The sequence below is a fragment of the Telopea speciosissima genome, chromosome 4, assembly GCF_018873765.1.
Source record: "Telopea speciosissima isolate NSW1024214 ecotype Mountain lineage chromosome 4, Tspe_v1, whole genome shotgun sequence".
NCBI lineage: Eukaryota > Viridiplantae > Streptophyta > Magnoliopsida > Proteales > Proteaceae > Telopea > Telopea speciosissima.
Genome location: NC_057919.1, coordinates 30,655,765 through 30,674,192, shown reverse-complemented (window position 1 = coordinate 30,674,192; position 18,428 = coordinate 30,655,765). Strand labels below are relative to the sequence as shown.

General features: G+C 42.4%; 1 protein-coding gene across 1 annotated transcript; it reads left to right on the top strand.

Annotated features, from left to right (window-relative positions):
- Positions 1-17,176: 17,176 nt before the first annotated feature.
- LOC122659191 lies at positions 17,177-18,190 on the top strand. Its single transcript, XM_043854328.1, has 3 exons — positions 17,177-17,482; positions 17,573-17,811; positions 17,932-18,190. The coding sequence occupies exons 1-3, from the start codon at positions 17,177-17,179 to the stop codon at positions 18,188-18,190; spliced, it is 804 nt and encodes a 267-aa protein (XP_043710263.1).
- The last annotated feature ends 238 nt before the right edge of the window (positions 18,191-18,428 follow it).

The following is an 18,428-nucleotide window of genomic DNA, read 5'->3' as shown; positions in this document are numbered from 1 at the left end:
ATTTCATTAATTGTGAGTGGAATCCTAGTCATCACCCTTACTCTCTCTCTCCTCCAATTTTTCAAGGGCACTTTTAAAATTCTACTTGGGATAGATTTCTTTTGAAAGATATTCTCTCATCTATGGAAGGTTGAAAAGTCAAAGATGTCTTGATCTCATTGCTTGGAGAAGACACCTACAAAGAAAAGAAAGCACAAGTTAGAATTAGAAAATTACTTTTTAATAAATAGAAGATTTATGTATCTAGGATTCTTTTCTCTCCCTCTTTCTATTTTTTTTTTTTTTTTTTTCTTGGGATTCAAGGCATTGTAAAGGAGAAAGGAGAAGAGAATATTCTCTTTTCTTAGGGAATATTTCTCCTACCACTTCCCTCTTCTCTCTTCTCCCTTCCACCTATAAATACCCTTTGCCCTTTGGGTTGTAATAAGTTAGTTCTAGTTCAGTTTTTAAGTTAGTTTTAGTTTAGTTTTTATTCAGTTTTTAGTTCAATTAATTAGTGAAATTTCTTCTTCTCTTCTTCTAGTTTTTGGCTTTCTAAGTTCTAGTTTGATTTCATGTTTTCAATTCCATGGTTATAATGCTTTTGATTCATGCTTTAATTTTATGTCTTCAATATGGTTATAATAGTTCTAGTTTAGTTTCAAGCTTTCTAGTCTAAGTTCCTGAGTTGATGACAAGACTTGGAGATTTAGAAGAGGAAGCCATGCAAGGTTTGTTCAAGTATCCAGGTTTTTACTCTCTAAACTCTTAAACTCATTCTCCCTCTCTTCTATCTCATTCTCTCTTCTTCTTCTCATTCTCCTTCTTCTTTTATTTATTTTTTTTTATGTGGTTGTGATGTGTGGCTGCAATTTATCCTTTCCAATCCGCGTTAGTTTGATAGGTTAGATGGATATGTGTTAGGACGCCAATTTAATTCGTTAGATGCTTGTGAGTTAGGACGCATTAATTTTTGTTAGTTTAATTAGTTTAATTTAACACTTTAATTTGGTTCACTTTGCATTACTTTAAAGTGAGTAAAATAGGGTGGCGTATATCTCTTCGTGTTTGACCCGTAGCTACGATTGACCCGTATGCTTGCGGTATTATTTTAACTCAAACAACCAGCATACAAGGAGAAATAAGTCAATAAGATCGAAGAAGGGCCAAGCTAGATGGACCCCATCATCAACTATATACAGTGTATTGCTTGAGGACAAGCTCGAAGCTAGAAAAGTAAAAATTCAGGCAGCCAAGTATACGATGATTGATGGAGAGCTATATAAGAGAGCGGTCACGGCACCGCTACTCAGGTGCCTAGGACCCGAGGGAGCTAAGTACGTCTTAGCAGAGGTGCATGAAGGAATATGCGGAAGCCACATGGGAGGGCGAAACCTAGCCTAGAAAATCCTACGTCAAGGATATTATTGGCCAAAGATGCAAGAAGAGGCCATAAACTATGTTAAGGCCTGCGAGAAATGTCAGCTATTCGCCCCGGTACCTCATCAGCCAGCAACACAATTGACTTCCATCCTTAGTTCTATACCATTCGCCATGTGAGGGATGGACATTCTTGGAGACTTCACATCAGTGACCGGGAATAGAAAATACTTGGTGGTGGCAATTGACTATTTCACCAAGTGGGTCGAAGCTGAGCCATTGGCGAAGATAACGGAGAAAGAGATGGAAAATTTTGTTCGCGATAAAGTGATCTACCGGTTCGGGGTATCAAGGATTCTTGTCACAGATAATGGGACACAATTCAATAATCCTGTATTCAAGACCTTCTGTTAAACGTACCACATCGACTTCCGTCCCGTCTCCGTAGCTTACCCACAGACCAACGGCCAGGTAGAGGTAACAAATAGAACACTGCTCAAGGGGATCAAGAAGAGACTAGATGAAGCAAAATGAAGATGGGTGGAAGAACTTCCGAGTGTTCTGTGGGCATATTGAACAACGGTGAGGAATCCCATGGGAGAAAGCCTATTTCGACTAGCGTACAGAACCGAAGCTCTGGCACCAGTTGAAGTCTTGGCCTTGTCATACAGGGTCTTACACTTCAACAAACGAACATACGATGATGGACTTCGAGCAAATTTGGACTTCTTGGACAAGGTTCGTGAAATGGCGTTACTCAGGAACATAGCATACCGGCAGCGAACGACCAAGTACTATAATTCAAAAGTCAAGGAGAGGTTGTTCCACAAGGGTGACCTAGTACTGAGAAGGGCTCGAGCGTCACAACTAAGGAAGGAAGGAAAATTATCGACAAACTGGGAAGGGCCCTACATAATTTCCAAGCAGATACAACCAGGGACATATCGCTTGAAAACTCCGGGGGATAAGAAAATAGATCGACAGTGGAACTCTGAGCATCTGAAGAAGTTCTACCAGTGAATGATCAACCACAGTCATTTGAGTTTAGTTTAGTTTATTTCAATGTTTCAAAGATTTTTTAAGTTTTTTGAAGATTGAAGATTTTGAAGTAATAAAAGTTCTTAGCTGCACTTCTCCATTGCCGATCAAGTTCGCACAAGCACCAAGGCCTTCAGCCACGAGGCTCTATGCCACCAAGACCTGTAGGTCACAAGGCGTTCATGCCAACCAAGTCCTGTCAACCACAAGGCAATAATTCCACTAAGGCTTGTCGGTCACGAGGCGATAATGCCACCAAGGCCTGTTGGCCACAAGGCGATAACGCCCCCAAGGCCTGTAGGCCAAGAGGCAATAATACCATCAAGGCCTGTTAGCCACAAGATGACAAAGCAATATAAAGCGCAACATACACAAGAAAAAGGGTGAGGACCCAACTACAGAAATTCAAAGAAGAAGAAGATAGCATGGAAGATGTGAAAATAATTACAAGTGTATGCCTCAAATTCAACATCCCAAAAAGAAAGCTTTAATATTGTAAGGCAAACTCAAAAAATATATCAAGGAAAAAGGGGAGCAGTAATGACAGCGTCTCCGTCGGGGGGTGGCACCCTCAGAGATGAAGCAAATGGAACTCTCGACTGAGAGAGAACTACGTCGACACCCTCCTCTAAACGAACATCTACCACCTCATCCACGTCCGTAGCAACTTGCGGCACATAACTCAGAAACTCAGAGAAGTTGTAGCCAAGAGTCCTCCCAAGGACGTAACCCACAGTGTCACTTAAGCCCATAGAGTAGACCTCATCATTGTATGCGTAGAACATATCCTCCCAAGCTCGAGATTCCTAAAACTCCACCACCGCCTGCTCGCGAGCCTGGACCAGGTCGACCTCATGCTGCTGCCTCAAGGCATGTAACTCCTCCTCAAGCGCTCGAACCCTGGCAGACAAGTCCGAGCTCTAAGCCTCCAAAGCCACCCTCTAGGAAGACAAGGTACTGATATCCTCCGTCATCTTCCTCTCCGGACGACTCCCTCCTCGCAAGCAGCCTTCCGCTCCAAAATGTCCCTCTCCAAGCGCCGCACGTGCGAGGCATACTACATATTTGGAAGGCATACTTCTCGCAGTGAAACACCGCCTCAGCAATGCGGTAAAAGACCTACAACCATGATAACATTAGCAAACCACCGACATATGAAAGCAAGAAGATGAAATTAAAGAGGTGCAGACTTATAAAAGCCATGTCTCCATAGAGAGACTGCATCAGCCTAGAATTGGTCATCCCCCGTATAAGCTCACGATCAACGGGAAGCCGGCTCTTGTCCACCCACTCCCGGGCGATGACCTCACTCGCTGTGACAGAATCCCCATCGCGGATATCCCAAGGAAGGACCAAGGGAGAAGGGGTCGAACCCTCACCAACACCCGCAGAAGAGGCCACCGTCTTACCCTTAGAGGAGGGCGGATCGAAGCACCAGAAGCGGCGGGGGGAGGAGAGGTAGTAGGAGTTGGTCGAGGAAGCTTGAACACCAGAGAGCCCCTCCCTGTACCTGGAGGGCTGGGACCGGCCTTCCTCTTGGCGCCCACAGCAAGAACTACGGTAGGAGGAGAAGTGGGGAGTGGGGGAGCGCCGACATCCCCCACCTTGGTAGAAGAAGCATCCTTGTGAGGACACGCGGCCTTGGCAGCTGCCTGTAGGGCTGCCTTCTTCTTAGGCTGCATTGGCTCGGAAACACTCGGGATCAGGTCACAGATTCACTTGTAATACTTGTATTCACTTAGCCTTAAAGCTTCAAGTGGAAGTTAGCTACTCATTTACTAAGGTTGAGGTAATCCTTCCCTAGTAATTTTTTAATATATGTTGTGAGTCCTCTTGCTTGAAATCAAGAGTAGTTTGTTGTGTTGAGTCTTCTTGCTCGAAATTAAGAGTAGTTTGTTGTGTTGAGTCCTCTTACTCGAAATAAATAGTAGTTGCTTGTATTGAGTCCTCTTGCTCTCAATCAAGAGTTGTACGAGTTCTCTTGCTCATTCTCAAGATTCTTTTAGTAGAATTCTCTCTAAGGTGAGAAGAGTGGACGTAGGCAAGTGTTGGCTAAACCACTATAAATTTTAGTGTTATTGTTGCAATTTATTTGCTTTATTTTAATAACATTTTTAATTCCGTACAAGTATTTTTATTTCACTACTTTCACCTATTCACCCCCCTCTAGGTGAATTCATAAGTATATGTATGATAATTGTACTAAGTGCATCATTCATTGCAGTTGGAGTAAAGTCAAATGATGAGGGTATTCCCTATTGTGCCTCTACTCCCGGGGAGGTGGGGCACATCATACTAAGTACTCTGAGATCAATTGATAGCCATTTCCTAGACAAGAATGTCCGAAGTGAATTTGAAAGGCGAGGGTACTCCCTGTTGTGTCTCTACCCCCGGGGAGGGGAGACACATCATACTAAGTACTCTAAATTCAATTGATGGTCACTTTCTACATTGCACTCATTGCACACACACATTGCATGGAAAATACTCAGCCACGTGGCTTAGTCATTTGACCCCTTGTGTAGACTTGGGTAATTCACGATTATGTCACACCCCTTGATCTTTACTGAACGGGTTTAGAGTCATAAGCGAGGATGGTCACTAGTGTGTTGTGGGGTACATTCGATACTCAAAAAAAGGCGCTAGTTCGACCATTCTGAGACTGACTGATCTACTCTCTAGGTATATCAAAGGAACCACATACTTACAATTCGCTTCCCGAGCGATAGGTATATTAGTTCTATCAAGGGTGACCTTTTATGTCCTATCAGCCCATCCATTGCATTTATCATTTAGGAAATTAGACCATATATGAATAAGGTACGCCACAAGCTAACCTTGTAGATAGTTGGGTTTTGGACTAAGTTTCTCAATATTATACTTTACATAATATAGTGTGCCTATAAAAAAAAAAGAACTTGGATTATCCCGTGTTATGACAGCATGTTGCTTGGCATGATATGTCCAATAATAGAGTTCAAATTATCCCGCGATAAAAGACACTTTATATTAGTATAAGATATACAATTAGGAAATTTTTGTCAGAACCATTTTGGATCTTTCTCATGTACGTGATGGTGTTTGAGACCATCATAGAGACTAACATTGTTTGTATATATTTCATGTATATATTGGTCGTACATAAGTAGTATATACAAGAAAAAAGAAAACTAGTACAGTCGAATTAAATTCCTTGCGACCTGAGATAAGTTTTTCTACTTATGTCAATCACAATTCCACATCTAAAGAACTTCTCATTACCCACGTAGGCTCATCAAGGCAATTGGTTAGCCCAAATCAGCCCAATTCGATCTCCATATATACCCAAGCTTTTGGATTTTCATTTTCTCTAGTCAACTTTGTGAAGCATAGTCCAATCACACCGTCATCAGGAATAGACAATATGGATCCACAATGAAGTGATTCACCAGAAGACCAATTAGGGCGGCAAGTGAACCAGGTGCAGACTAAAATCTTAGGGGTCAAGCAGCTCATGACACAAATATTGTAGGTAGTGCATGGATAGTCTAAAGTAGAGATAACTCCTACTTTCGATGAGACAGAGCGAAGAGCAACAACTCCTACAGCTTCAAGAGCGCATGTCAATTGTGTTAGAAGAGGATGAAAAACTCGTTGTTGACACACCCTAAGATCGCCCGAGACTGAAAGGGAGCAAAGAATGAGGGAGAAAGTTGAAAAAACTTGAAACTCTAGTCAAGGGCAAGACTCATGAGAAACCAGACGATGACTTAATGTTCTTTCCAGAAGGGAAAATACTAGAGGATTTCAAGTTGAAACTAGACAAGTTTGATGGGACAGGGGATCCTAAAGCTCACCTCAAAATCTTTATCACTGTAGCAAGGACTTAGAACCTTGTAGAGAATCAGATGAGACAAGCATTTTTATATTCACTAGTAGGATCTGCCTTGAGATGGTTAACATAGATGTGAGAACAATGACATGGCAGCGGATCACCACATGTCCTCAACCCCATCCCTCTTTTGAGGGAAGGAGAGAGGTGAGAAGAATGTATGTAGGAGTAGCCACCTAGAGGAGGGTATAGGACCCAAAATTGTAAATGTATGACTCTCATGATTATGCCCTTCTGGGAAAAAATGGTCCGTTCATCTGGGTACAAGTCAAGTTATGGTTCGGGAAGGTATTAGATACTCCAATCCGTTCGGACTTGCCGATCTTTCTATTACTTGACTAGGTAGAGTTATAACATGCTTTTGGGAGAATGTAAGGTGGAGTTTCTGGCAAAAATTTGGTAGAGCTACGCATCAAATTTGATCCCAGAAGGGAAGGGGGAGAAGCCCTCTATTTATAGATCAAGCTTAGGCTTCAGTGGCGCCACTTAGCCCTTGGGCTGCCCTAACCAAGCTTGGGCAGCGCCGCCCAAGCTTGGGTGGAGCCGCCGGGCTGCCAGCGGGGTTGCCTAGCCTCGGGCAAGGTTGCCTGCCTCTGACGACTCCGCTCGGCCTACGACATGATTGTCCAGTGAAAGGCAAAGCCGCCTAGCTCTGAATTCGCTTGTCAGTTGTTGAATAGGGCCATTCGGACATCAGTGTGCTGCGTGGATGTCGAAGTAAGGCATCGTATTACTCATGTACCATGCAGGATTCAAGTGAAGGGTGTCAAATCAATTCTTAAAATTCTTAGGAACTCGGAAAAAGAGCATCGTACCACGTCTGTACCATGTGGGATTCGGTCAAAGGGTGTCAAATCAATTCTTAAAATTCTCAGGAACTCGGTCAAAGAGTGTTGAATCACTCTTGTACCATGTGGGATTCAGCCGAAGGGCACCGAATCGATCTTAAAATTCTCAGGCAGTCGGCCAAAGAGCACTGTATCACTCCTGTACCATGCAGAATTCAGCCGAAGGATGCTAAATCAATATCAAAATTCTCAGAAACTCGGAAAAAGAGTGGTGTACCAATCTTGTACCAGGCAGGATTCGGCCGAAGGGTATCGAATAAATATCAAAATTCTCAGGAACTCGGCCAAAGAGCTCTGTATCACTCTTGTACTAGGCGAAATTCGGCTGAAGGGTACCAAATCAATATTAAAATTCTCAGGAACTTGGTAGAAGAGCGTCATATCACTCTTGTGTATTCGGAATTTGGCCAAAGGGCGTCGAATCGACCTTAAAACTCTCAGGAAATTGGCAGAAGAGTGTCGTATCAATCCTTTACCATAAGGTATTTGGCTGAAAGACATCAAATCCTCTCAAATTTTCCCCAGTAAATTGGCCAAAGGACGCCAAATTAATCTTAAAATTTCTAAGACTTCTGGTCGAGTGGTGCCTTATCACCCTCACTTTTGGTCGAGTGGTGACTCATTACCCTCACTTCTGGTCGAGTGGTACCTTATCACCCTCACTTCTGATCGAGTGGTGCCTTGCCACCCTCATATTTTGGCTAAGAAAAGCTACATCATATGCATATATTTTATGGATTTTTCATATCATTTTCATCATATTGTTTTTGCGTATTTGAATTTTATCATAGAGCCTTATAGTAGGTAACTTGAATGATTAATCGACCGATTTATAGAAGAGTGGTTTTATCATTTCAACACCATCACCTATGATCAATGTGATGGTAGAAGATGCTCTTGGTGACAAAATCAGATGATCTTTTATCTTCGCCCTTCGGCTGTTGGCACAAGCCTCGGCTAAAGAGGGGCAAACTGTAGCTATTGAATTTTTTCACCCCCGACAATGATGATAACACATACATGAACAGATTACGACTCTCTCAAGTCACCCATAAACCCATGATAAAGAGCCAGACACAAAAACATGACCGCACCGATCCAGAATCGGTCAGCCTCCCATAATCCGAATGAAAAATCGTAGGAAGTCAGCATTGCCGCCTGAAGAAAGACGACACCGCCTAGAGCCCAATGGCACTGACCGAGGGGTCAGTGGCCTGGCCCGGACTCTCAGTGGCCCCATAGGAGCTAGGTAGCACACCCAAGACCTGAGTTGTGCCATCTGGGGCAGGGCAGCATCGCCCAGGCTTAGGCGGCACTGCTCAGGCTAGGGCGGCACTGCCAAACCTAAATGACCTCGCCCAGACCTGGGTGGCCCCGCTTAGACATGGGCGGCACCACCCAACCTGGGTTAACTAAGCCCAACTTTCTTGGACCCTCTATAAATAGAAGGCCCCTCTTCCTTCAAAAAATAATGTTTGATAGTGGGAAAAGTCCAAAGAAGCTTTGGAAAAATCCCAAGAAAGTCCCGAAAATTTGAAAATTTAGAGAGGGAGAAAAGAGGGAGATTTTGGTCCCTAGAGAAGTTCTTTCTTTTTTAGGCTTTAGTTTTTGTTCGTTTTGGCCCTCGAGGGCCTTGTCGGTGATTAGGCGTAGAAGCCCTGTTGGTGATTCGGCAATTCAACACGGAAGCCCCGTTGGAGTCTAGGAAACCCCAATGACATACTTTTGATAAGCCGTTGTTCTACCCGACAAGAGAGAGTCAGGTAATCTGTCCATCTCCATCGAAGTCGGGTGGTGACCCATTGCGTATTTTTTATGTTTTTAGCAAATTTTACCGTCACGTACACAGTTTTAGTTTGGTTATTTATTTTGGCATAATGTAGATCGTTTAAGCCTATGTTCACTATTTTTGCAGTTTTTCATCATTATTTTGCATATTTATTATCATACATGTTAGAATAAATTAATTCATCATGGGAGAACATTCGAAATCAAGCATAAGACTACACTTAAGAAGGAGGACATTTTTTATTGCAGTGATTTGTATGATCCAATTGAGGAAATCAAAGCCAAACCAGAAAATAAAACTAAAAAATAATGGGACAGGATGAATAGGAAAAACCATTGATACTATCAGAAAGTGGGTTGATGATTGTGTGTTTCATCATGTTGCTAAAGAGACTAATGCCCAAGCACTTTAGAAAAAGTTGGAGAATCTTTATGAGCAAAAGACTACACAAAATAAAGTTTTCTTGATTTGGAAACTTGTCAATTTGAAGTTCAAAGAGGAAGCATTTAAGTTATTTTCAGAGCTTAGTAAATCAGTTGGCTACAATGAAGATGACTTTGGAAAATGAACTGAAGCATTACTACTACTGAGCTCCTTGCTTGACACTTGGGATACTTTGGTAGTGAACAACTCTACTCCAGATGATGTGTTATCATTGAGCATGGTGAAAGATAGCATTGTTCAATGAAGATACCAGGAGAAAATATATGGGGTTGGATAGTTCACATACTCTTGTCATAGAGAACAAGGGTAGAAGTAAAAGTAAGGGACCAAAAAATAACAGTAAATCCAGAGGTAGGTCAAAATCCAAAAGAAGGCAGAAAGTGTTATCATTATGGTAAAGAATGTCACTTGAAGAAAAAGTATTGGGAAATGAAGAAAGAACAGAAAAAAACAAAAAAAAAACAAAAAGAATTCAATTGATAAAAATACTACTGCCACTGTGTCTGATTCTGAAGATTTGATGGTGCTTTTTTTTTTTCTGAAGAAGAAGAATGTAATCATGTTGTAGACCAAGGTATTGAGTGGGTTGTTGACTCAGCAACATCCTTTCACGCCACTTCCACAAAGGAGTTCTTCACTTCTTACAAAGCATGAGACTTTAGGACTGTGAAGATGGGAAATAGCAGCTACTCAAAAATTTTTGGAATTGGTGATGTGTGGGTGCACATTAACTCTAAAGGATGTGCAAAATGTTCCAGACGGACACCTAAATTTGATCTTTGTCAATGCTTTAAACCGGATTGGATAAGAGAACCATGTTGGCAATGGAAGATGGAAACTTGCCAAGGGATACCTGGTACTTGCTAGGGAGAAATCTGTCATACACTATATAAGACATACATAAAGTTGTGTGTGTGAATGGGCTGAATGCAATTGAAGATGATTCTTCACCAAATTTCTACCACAAATGACTGGCTCACATGAGTGAAAAGGGGTTGCAAATTTTGAAAAAGAAGTCTCTCATTCCCTTTACCAAACGTATGTCATTAAATCCTTGTGATAACTGTTTATTTTGGAAACATTATAGAGTATCATTTAATAAGTTATCTGTTAGGAAATCTAATATGTTAGATTTGGTTTACTCTATGTTTGTTGTCCCATTGAGGTTGAGTCACTAGGTGGCAATAGAGCTTTGGTTATTTTATTGATGATAGTTCACGAAAAGTGTGGATATATTTTTTTAGAACAAAAGACCAGGTATTTTAGCACTTTCAAAGATTTCATGCCATGGTGGAGAGAGAAACTGAAAATTAATTGAAGTGTCTCTGTACTAATAACGGAGGTGAATACACATATGTTCAGTTTGAAAGCTATTGTTCAGAGCATGGAATCCGACATGAGAAGATTGTTCCTGGTATCCCACCACATAATGGTGTGGCTGAGAGAATGAATCGAATCATTGTGGAAAGAGTCAGATGCATGTTAAGAATGGCTAAGCTACCTAAGCCATTCTAAAGTGAAGCTGTTCATACTGCCTGCTACCTAATCAACAAATCTCCATCAGTGCCTTTGAGTTTTTATACTGCAGAGAAAGTGTGGATAGGTCCAGAGATTGCATAATCTCATTTAAAGGTATTTGGTTGCAAAGATTTTGCACATGTGCCTAAAAAATAAAGAACAAAGTTTGATGATAAAGCAGTTCCATGTGTGTTTGTTGGCTATGGAGATGCAAAGTTTGGTTACCGGTTATGGGATCCAGAAAAAGAAAAATTATTAGAAGCATATATGTAGTCTTTTATGAGAATGACAGATGGGGGAGAGGTGCAAGAAGAACATGGTGATTATGATGAGTCAGAGAAAATTTGTGGTGAAGACATGTCAGATGCAGAAGGTGTTGAGCATGGGGAGCAATCCCCTCCATCAGAGATTACAAAACCTCATATCAGAAGGTGTACAAGAGGGCACCAACCATCAACCAAATATCCTAGTTCTGATTATATTTTACTTACTGATGAAGATGAGCCAAGAAACTTTCTAGAAGCACAATCTCATAAAAACAAAGAGAACTGTATTAAGGCAATACATGATGAGTTTCTTGAAAAAGAATGACACTTATAATTTGGTAGAGCTCCCAAAAGGAAGAAAAGCATTGAAAAACAAATGAGTATTCAAGCTCAAGAAAGATGGTGAAGTGAAGTACAAAGCTCATTTGGTAGTGAAAGGTTTTAGTCAGAATAAAAGAAATGATTTTGATGAGATCTTTTCCCCAGTTGTGAAGATGAGTTCCATTCGAGTTATCTTGGGTTTAATAGCTAGCTTGGACCATGAGTTGGAGCAGTAAGATGTTAAAACTACTTTCCCAATGGTGATTTGGAGGAAGAAATATATACGGTACAACCAGAAGGTTTTGAAGTGCTTTAAAGGGAAAGAGCACATGATTTGCAAGTTGAAGAAGAACTTATATGGATTGAAAAAGGCACCAAAGTAGTGGTACAAGAAATTTGATTCATTCATGGTAGACCACAGCTTCACAAGAACCTTTGCAGATTATTGTGTTCATTTCAGAAGATTCTCTTATGGCAACTTCATTATACTTATGCTTTATGTTGATGATATGCTAGTAGTGTGACAAGATTGTAAGATGACTGATAGGTTGAAAGATGAATTGTTCAAGTCCTTTGACATGAAGAACTTATGTCTTGCAAGACAAATTTTGGGAATGCAGATTGTTCGTGAAAGGAAAGCAAAGAAATTGTGGTTGTCACAAGAACAATATGTTGAGTAGGTCCTTGAGAGATTCAACATGAAAAGTGCTAAACCAATTAGGACACCTTTTGCAAGATACTTCAAGCTGAGTAAGAAGACTTGTCCCTCCACTGAAGAAGAAAAAGAAGAGATGGCAACTGTTCCTTACCCATCTGCAGTTAGGAACTTAATGTATCCAATGGTTTGCACATGTCCGGATATTGCCCATGTAGTTGGTGTAGTGAGCAGATTTTTGGCTAATCTTGGCAGAGAGCATTGGGAAGCACTGAAGTGGATCTTCAGATATTTGAAGGGTAGTTCCAAGTTGTGTTTGAGTTTTGGGGGTTCCAAACCAGTCTTGGAAGGCTTTACAAATGCAGATATGGCAGATGACCATGATGGTAGAAAATCTACTTCAGGGATCTTGTTTACTTTTGCAAGGGGAGCTGTGTCATGGCAGTCCAGATTGCAAAATTGTGTTGCTTTATCTACAACTGAAGCTAAGTATATTACTGCTATAGAAGCATGAAAAGAGATGTTGTGGATGAAGCGTTTCCTTGGTGAATTGGGTTTGAAGCAAGAAGAGTAGGTAGTATTTTGTGTTAGTCAGAGTGCTATGAACTTGAGTAAGAATGCTATGTATCATTTCCGCATGAAGCATATTGATGTGAGATATTAGGAAAAGAAAAATCGGGATGGACCATGGCTACGTGAAGTAGTGGAGAAGAAATTGATACAGCTTAAGAAGATTCATACTGAGAAGAATCCTTCAGGTATGATGACCATGGTTGTTCCCAGGAAGAAGCTTAAGCTTTAATAGCACTAGTTGGGATGGACTCCGGCCAAGTGAGGAGTCTCGTGGTGGATCTCCTTCCTCATAGGCTCTAGGGACAGATTGTTTATAGGGCCCAGGCCCTTTATTGTCCAGCCCAAGCCCCAAGCCAAAGTCAGAATATGAAATGTCATATTTCAATAAGGGGTTTTGGGCATTAAAATGTGAAGAGTCTCTAGGGGCATCATTTTGTTTTTTTCTTCTTCTTTTTGGTTAGTAGTGTGTGTGTGTCGTTCTCAAGTGAAGAAGCATCTCACAACATAAAAATCAAGAGAAAGAAAAAAAAAAAAGAAAAAGGAGGAGGAGGAAGAAGAGCAAGGAGCTTGGGATCGTATTTGGAGCCTTGGTGTTTCTACTTCAACTTTGAGATCTCAACAAAGCAAAGAGACTTTGTGAGATTTGTGGTGTTTGTGGTGAGTACTTGGTTTGGCTTCTTTTGAGGTAATCATTTTTGTATTATCTCCAATTGCTTGTAAATCTCAAGTTTGGGTAAAAACTTGAGAGAAACATTGTAATCCTATTTTTCTCATAGTGGATTGGTGCTAGATTTGCTCAGTGGTTTTTCCCCTCTACACTAGAGGGTTTTCCAAGTTAAATTGTTGGTGTTCATTGTGTGATTGTTCTCTTGCAATTTTATTTCTCTTATTTGTTTGGCTTAAATTTGCTTGGAAATTTTACATTGGATTATTATTGGTATTTCTCAACTCATACTAGACAAGCGGATTTGATAATCCATACAAGAATTGGGAGAAGTTGTGTCACATTATATAGACAAGGAGTGATAGACTGCCACTCGAATTGAAACTGATTAGCTTAAATGGTGGGAAAAGAATGCAGGCCCAAACATGATTGACATTCATTCGAGAGAAGAATTTTTAATAGCTCTAAGTGAAGCTGAAGATAAATTGGTGGTTGTTGAATTTTAAGGCACTTTGTATGCCCCTTGTTGGCCAATTTGTTTCCCAAGGTAACATCACTTATTTTCATATTTTAGGTAGATTATGTTATACCACCTCTTTTCATCAGAATATATATTTGTTATGCCTACATCTACATGCCAAACTTGAAGGTAGTTACTTCTTCTTTTTTTGCTTGTGGAAACCTTTAAATTCAAACAAGTATTATATGGAAATTTGTTAACAAATAGCAATTGCAACTTAGCAAGGAAGAGACGGCGAGGACTGCATTGGTTTTTTTCTTGGATAATTAATAGAAATGACTCTTTGGGATTTGGTACACAAAATAGCAGAAACATCTGATGCATACAGCTTTGTTAATTAGGTGTTATTCAATCACTTGTCATCTTTCTCAATGAAATCGTTTAACACAACATGATATACATCAGGCTGTGTTTAGTATGCATTCCAGGTCAATTTCACATTCTTAGGTGATAAAAATAGTTGTTTTTGTCATCTGAAAATGCGAAATCGACCTAGAATGCATTCCAAAAATGCATACCAAACGCAGCCTGAGGTCTCTCATTCTGTCAGACAATTTCAACTATAAACTGATTCTGTCACAGCTTGTATTGTGGTTCTGTAAATGATGAATCATGCTGATAAACCAAGAATACACGGGCCAATCCCAATTTGCCACGTGGCCTGGCATAAAGAGAAGGATGACCCAGGCCCGGCTACGTCAAGACTCATTCGATTAATCCAGAAGGAAGAGACCCAGCAAGTCACTCAAGGACCAAGACCCCCGCATGGGCCAACCATGACATCACCACTGGGGTTTACGTCATCTTCTCACTAGAGGGATCTTATCCCAAAGAGATGTGACCTTATCTGTACTCAACCCTCAAGGATCTTATCCAACACGTGAGGAACACGCATATCTACCTAGTAGGGAACCTCTTCCCTACCAGGACTCTACGTCTCATAAAGAAACACCCTACTACGTGATAGACTCTTCCACGAAGTATACTTATCACCAACAAGGACTCTCCACACTGCCATACTCAACTATAAATACTCAGGTATTCTAACCCATTATTCATCTTGAATGCCAGTAATTCATCTGTTGCTAAGAGTGATCTAACTTAGGCATCGGAGAGTCCTAGGCCGGAACCACACCGGTTCTCCCTTGTCCCTGACGTCCTTTTGCAGGTTGCAGCACCTGAAGGACCTACCGGAGATTTCCTGACGCAATAGATTGGCGCCATCTGTGGGAACGACGCTAGCCAACATTTCTACTAGCTCGCTTCCTCAAGTACTCAATGGCACCGCGTAAGAAGGCCGCTCCCTCTACCAATGCTCTAAGGGAGAGGAACGAGACACCACCACTAGAGAGCTCTCGTCGGAGAACCGATCATCAAGGACTTCAAGAGACGGAGAACCCAGAGAACGTGCACGTCAACGCAGGAGCGATAAATCTTGATGAAGAAATACCCACGGAAGCAATAGCTGATCCAAACGCACCAACAACAGTGGGTCAGATTAATGACTTACAGAGATAAATTCTCCAGGACCAAAACCTTTTTTGGGATTATTTGAGGCAGCAGGTGAATTCCCGCAGGAGGGTGGTGCCATTGCCGAGGACAGAACCAATCCCTCGACAGGAGCAAAACCCTAGGGGTTACTCCCTGGAGGTGAAAGATCGGAGAGACCCGCGAGACGCACAGGTTCGGCCCATCCGCAAGGAAATCCTTCACATCATCCCAGGAGAACTGCGAATCTGCCGATCTGATCGGAATGTGGGGCATCACAGACACATAGATCGGTGGAACCTAATCAGAATGGTTTGATCAGAAGATCGATATTCCAGGGGCGATTAGGAGGAAATCGTACACCAAGGCCAAGTTGGACGCGTTAGGAAGAGAGTTCCTCACGTTCTTATCAAGGCTCATCACGTCGTAACCTCTCACCATCACGTCAAAACTCACCACGGGAAGAAACATCAAGAAGGGGTCAAGAACGGGTTCGCAGTGAACGCGTACCAAGCGTGATGGACGGTCATGTGATGAAGAGTTAGATAAAAGACTCTGAGAGTTGGATGAGAAGTTGGAAGGATTGAAGAAGCAGACAAAGGGTGAGACACACTCCATACCAGGACAACACCCATTCTCGGTAGAAATCATGAGTGCATCTTTCCCCTCCCTGTTCAGGCTACCTACCTTCGAACTTTACAGCGGTACCACAGATCCCAATGATCACATCAACTACTTCAATGGGATGATGACCCTATATGGGGGATCAGACGTTGTCTCATGCCGAGCATTCCCGGCATCCCTCAAGGGTGCAGCCACTTCGTGGTTTTCAAGGCTTAAGCCTCGATCTATAAGTACCTTCGCAGAACTCTACTAGCAGTTTGTTGCCCGCTTCCAAAGCAACGTCAAGCAGAAGAAAACCACGGTTAATTTATTGAACGTGATACAGAATCCAGGGGAGTCCCTCAGGGAGTATGTCACCAGATTTACGAAGGAATCCTTGGAGGTTAGAGACTTGGACAACCAAACTCAACATGCAGCCCTGGCCGGAGGCATCAAGGACCTAGACCTCATCAAGGACCTAGCACGACATGATACCAGGACAATGAAAGAGCTACTGGAGAGATGCAATGAGTTCGCTAACATGGCCAAAGTATTACAAGCCCGGAAGAAGGTGATCAAACCAAAGCCCCAGGAGAATAAAAGATCAGCGCAGGATGATCGCGGAGAAAGAAAATGGCCTAAAACTGAGCGCCGACAGGAGAAAGGTGATCGTCGATCGGAAAAAAGTGAGCATCGCCCAGAGAAGACTGATCAAGCTAGAAGCCCCGACTACACTCCCCTGAACACCACAAGGTCGCAGATCCTCATGTAAATTCAAGACCGTGACTTACTCCATTGGCCTCGACCCATGCTCGCGGGACCCGAGAAGTGAAATCCCAACAAATTCTGTCTCTTCCACAAAGACACAGGGCATGACACAGAAGAATGCATCCAACTAAAGAGAGAAATAGAACAACTCATAAGGGCAGGGAACCTGAGCGGGTACATGAAAGGAGGCCGAGACGACCGTTGGGGCCGAGAAGGCAGAGACCAAGATCGAGAAAGAGAGGAGCCACGGCGTGAAGAGAGGAGAACAGATTACGACGGAGATAGAGGCCGCTCAGAACAAAGAAGGGATGGTTTGGGACCTACCAACACCAGAGGAGCCCCAATCCTTACTATATTAGGAGGACCAGGGTAGGAGTCCACAAGAAAGGTAAAAGCCCATGCTCGGTTCGTCGGGGTGACGAAGGTGCCAAAGAAAGTAGCCAAGACAGAAATGGTAATCTCCTTCTCGGATGTTGACCTAGAAGGAATAAGCTTACCACATGAAGATGCCCTAGTGGTGCAGGTGAGGATAGCCAATCGAGCTGCACATAGGATGTTGGTTGACACTGGAGCGTCCGTGGACGTAATCTCACTTGAAGCCTATAGACAGTTCGGGTTCAGCGATGATAAGCTCAAGCCTGAGGCAACCTATCTACATGGGTTTTTGGGTGCCTCCTCCTCCATTAGAGCAACAATCGAATTACCAGTCACCTTCGGAGACCACCCTCGACAAGCCACGATCATGGTTACCTTCATGGTAGTAAGGTCAGTCGTATCCTTTAATGGCATTCTGGGGTGACCAGCCCTAACTGCCCTCAAGGGGATAGTATCACCCATACATCTGAAGATAAAGTTCCCAACAGAGAATGGCGTTAGCGAGATCAAGGGTGACCAGAAGAAAGCCAGAGAGTGTTACGCGCTGTTTATCAAGAAGAATAATGGCAACACTCAGGGGATGGCTCTATGTGTAGAGAACCTCATTAGCGACCAGAGAGATGAGCTCACGGAACGAAGGGGAAAATCGGTAGAAGATCTCAACCCATTCCCTCTTAGTGAGGACGAACCCACCAAGACAATACAGGTCGGGTCATTACTAAACGAAGAATAGAAAGATAAACTGGGGCGATTCCTGAAGGAGAACTCGGATGTCTTTGCATGGTCGGCCTCAGACATGCCAGGCATACCTCGGTACATTGTGAAACACAGGTTGCATGTAGATCCAGCTAGGAAGCTAGTACAACAGAAGTGGAGGAATTTTATCCTTGATAGACAAGCGACAATCAAAGAAGAGGTCGAGAAGCTGAATCTATCAGGGTTCATCAGGGAAGAGAAATTCCCCACTTGGCTCGTGAACGTTGTGATGGTTCTAAAATCAAACGGAAAGTGGAGGATGTGCGTGGACTATAACAACCTTAACAAGGCATGCCCGAAGGATGAATACTCCCTGCCAAGGATTGATTGCTAATTGACGCGATCGCAAGTCATGAGATGCTGAGCTTCATGGACGCATACTCAGACTACAACCAGATCCTCATGAATGAGGAGGATGAGACCTACACTGCTGATGAGCACATTTATGTGCGAAATCTTAGGGCCACAGAGCATGCATTTTCATACTTGGAACGGAGCTACTCGAGGTTTTTGTTTGTGTTTTCAGGTTTTAGGTAAATTCTAGTGAAAATGGAGCAAATGATGCGAAGGAA

Bases quoted from the DNA above. Each gene is read 5' to 3' on its own strand.
- LOC122659191 (XM_043854328.1), top strand. From the start codon at position 17,177: ATGGTAATCTCCTTCTCGGATGTTGACCTAGAAGGAATAAGCTTACCA. The intron at 17,483-17,572 runs GTAGTAAGGTCA...ATACATCTGAAG, and splicing joins CGATCATGGTTACCTTCATG to ATAAAGTTCCCAACAGAGAA. The intron at 17,812-17,931 runs GTCATTACTAAA...TGTGAAACACAG, and splicing joins ACCAAGACAATACAGGTCGG to GTTGCATGTAGATCCAGCTA.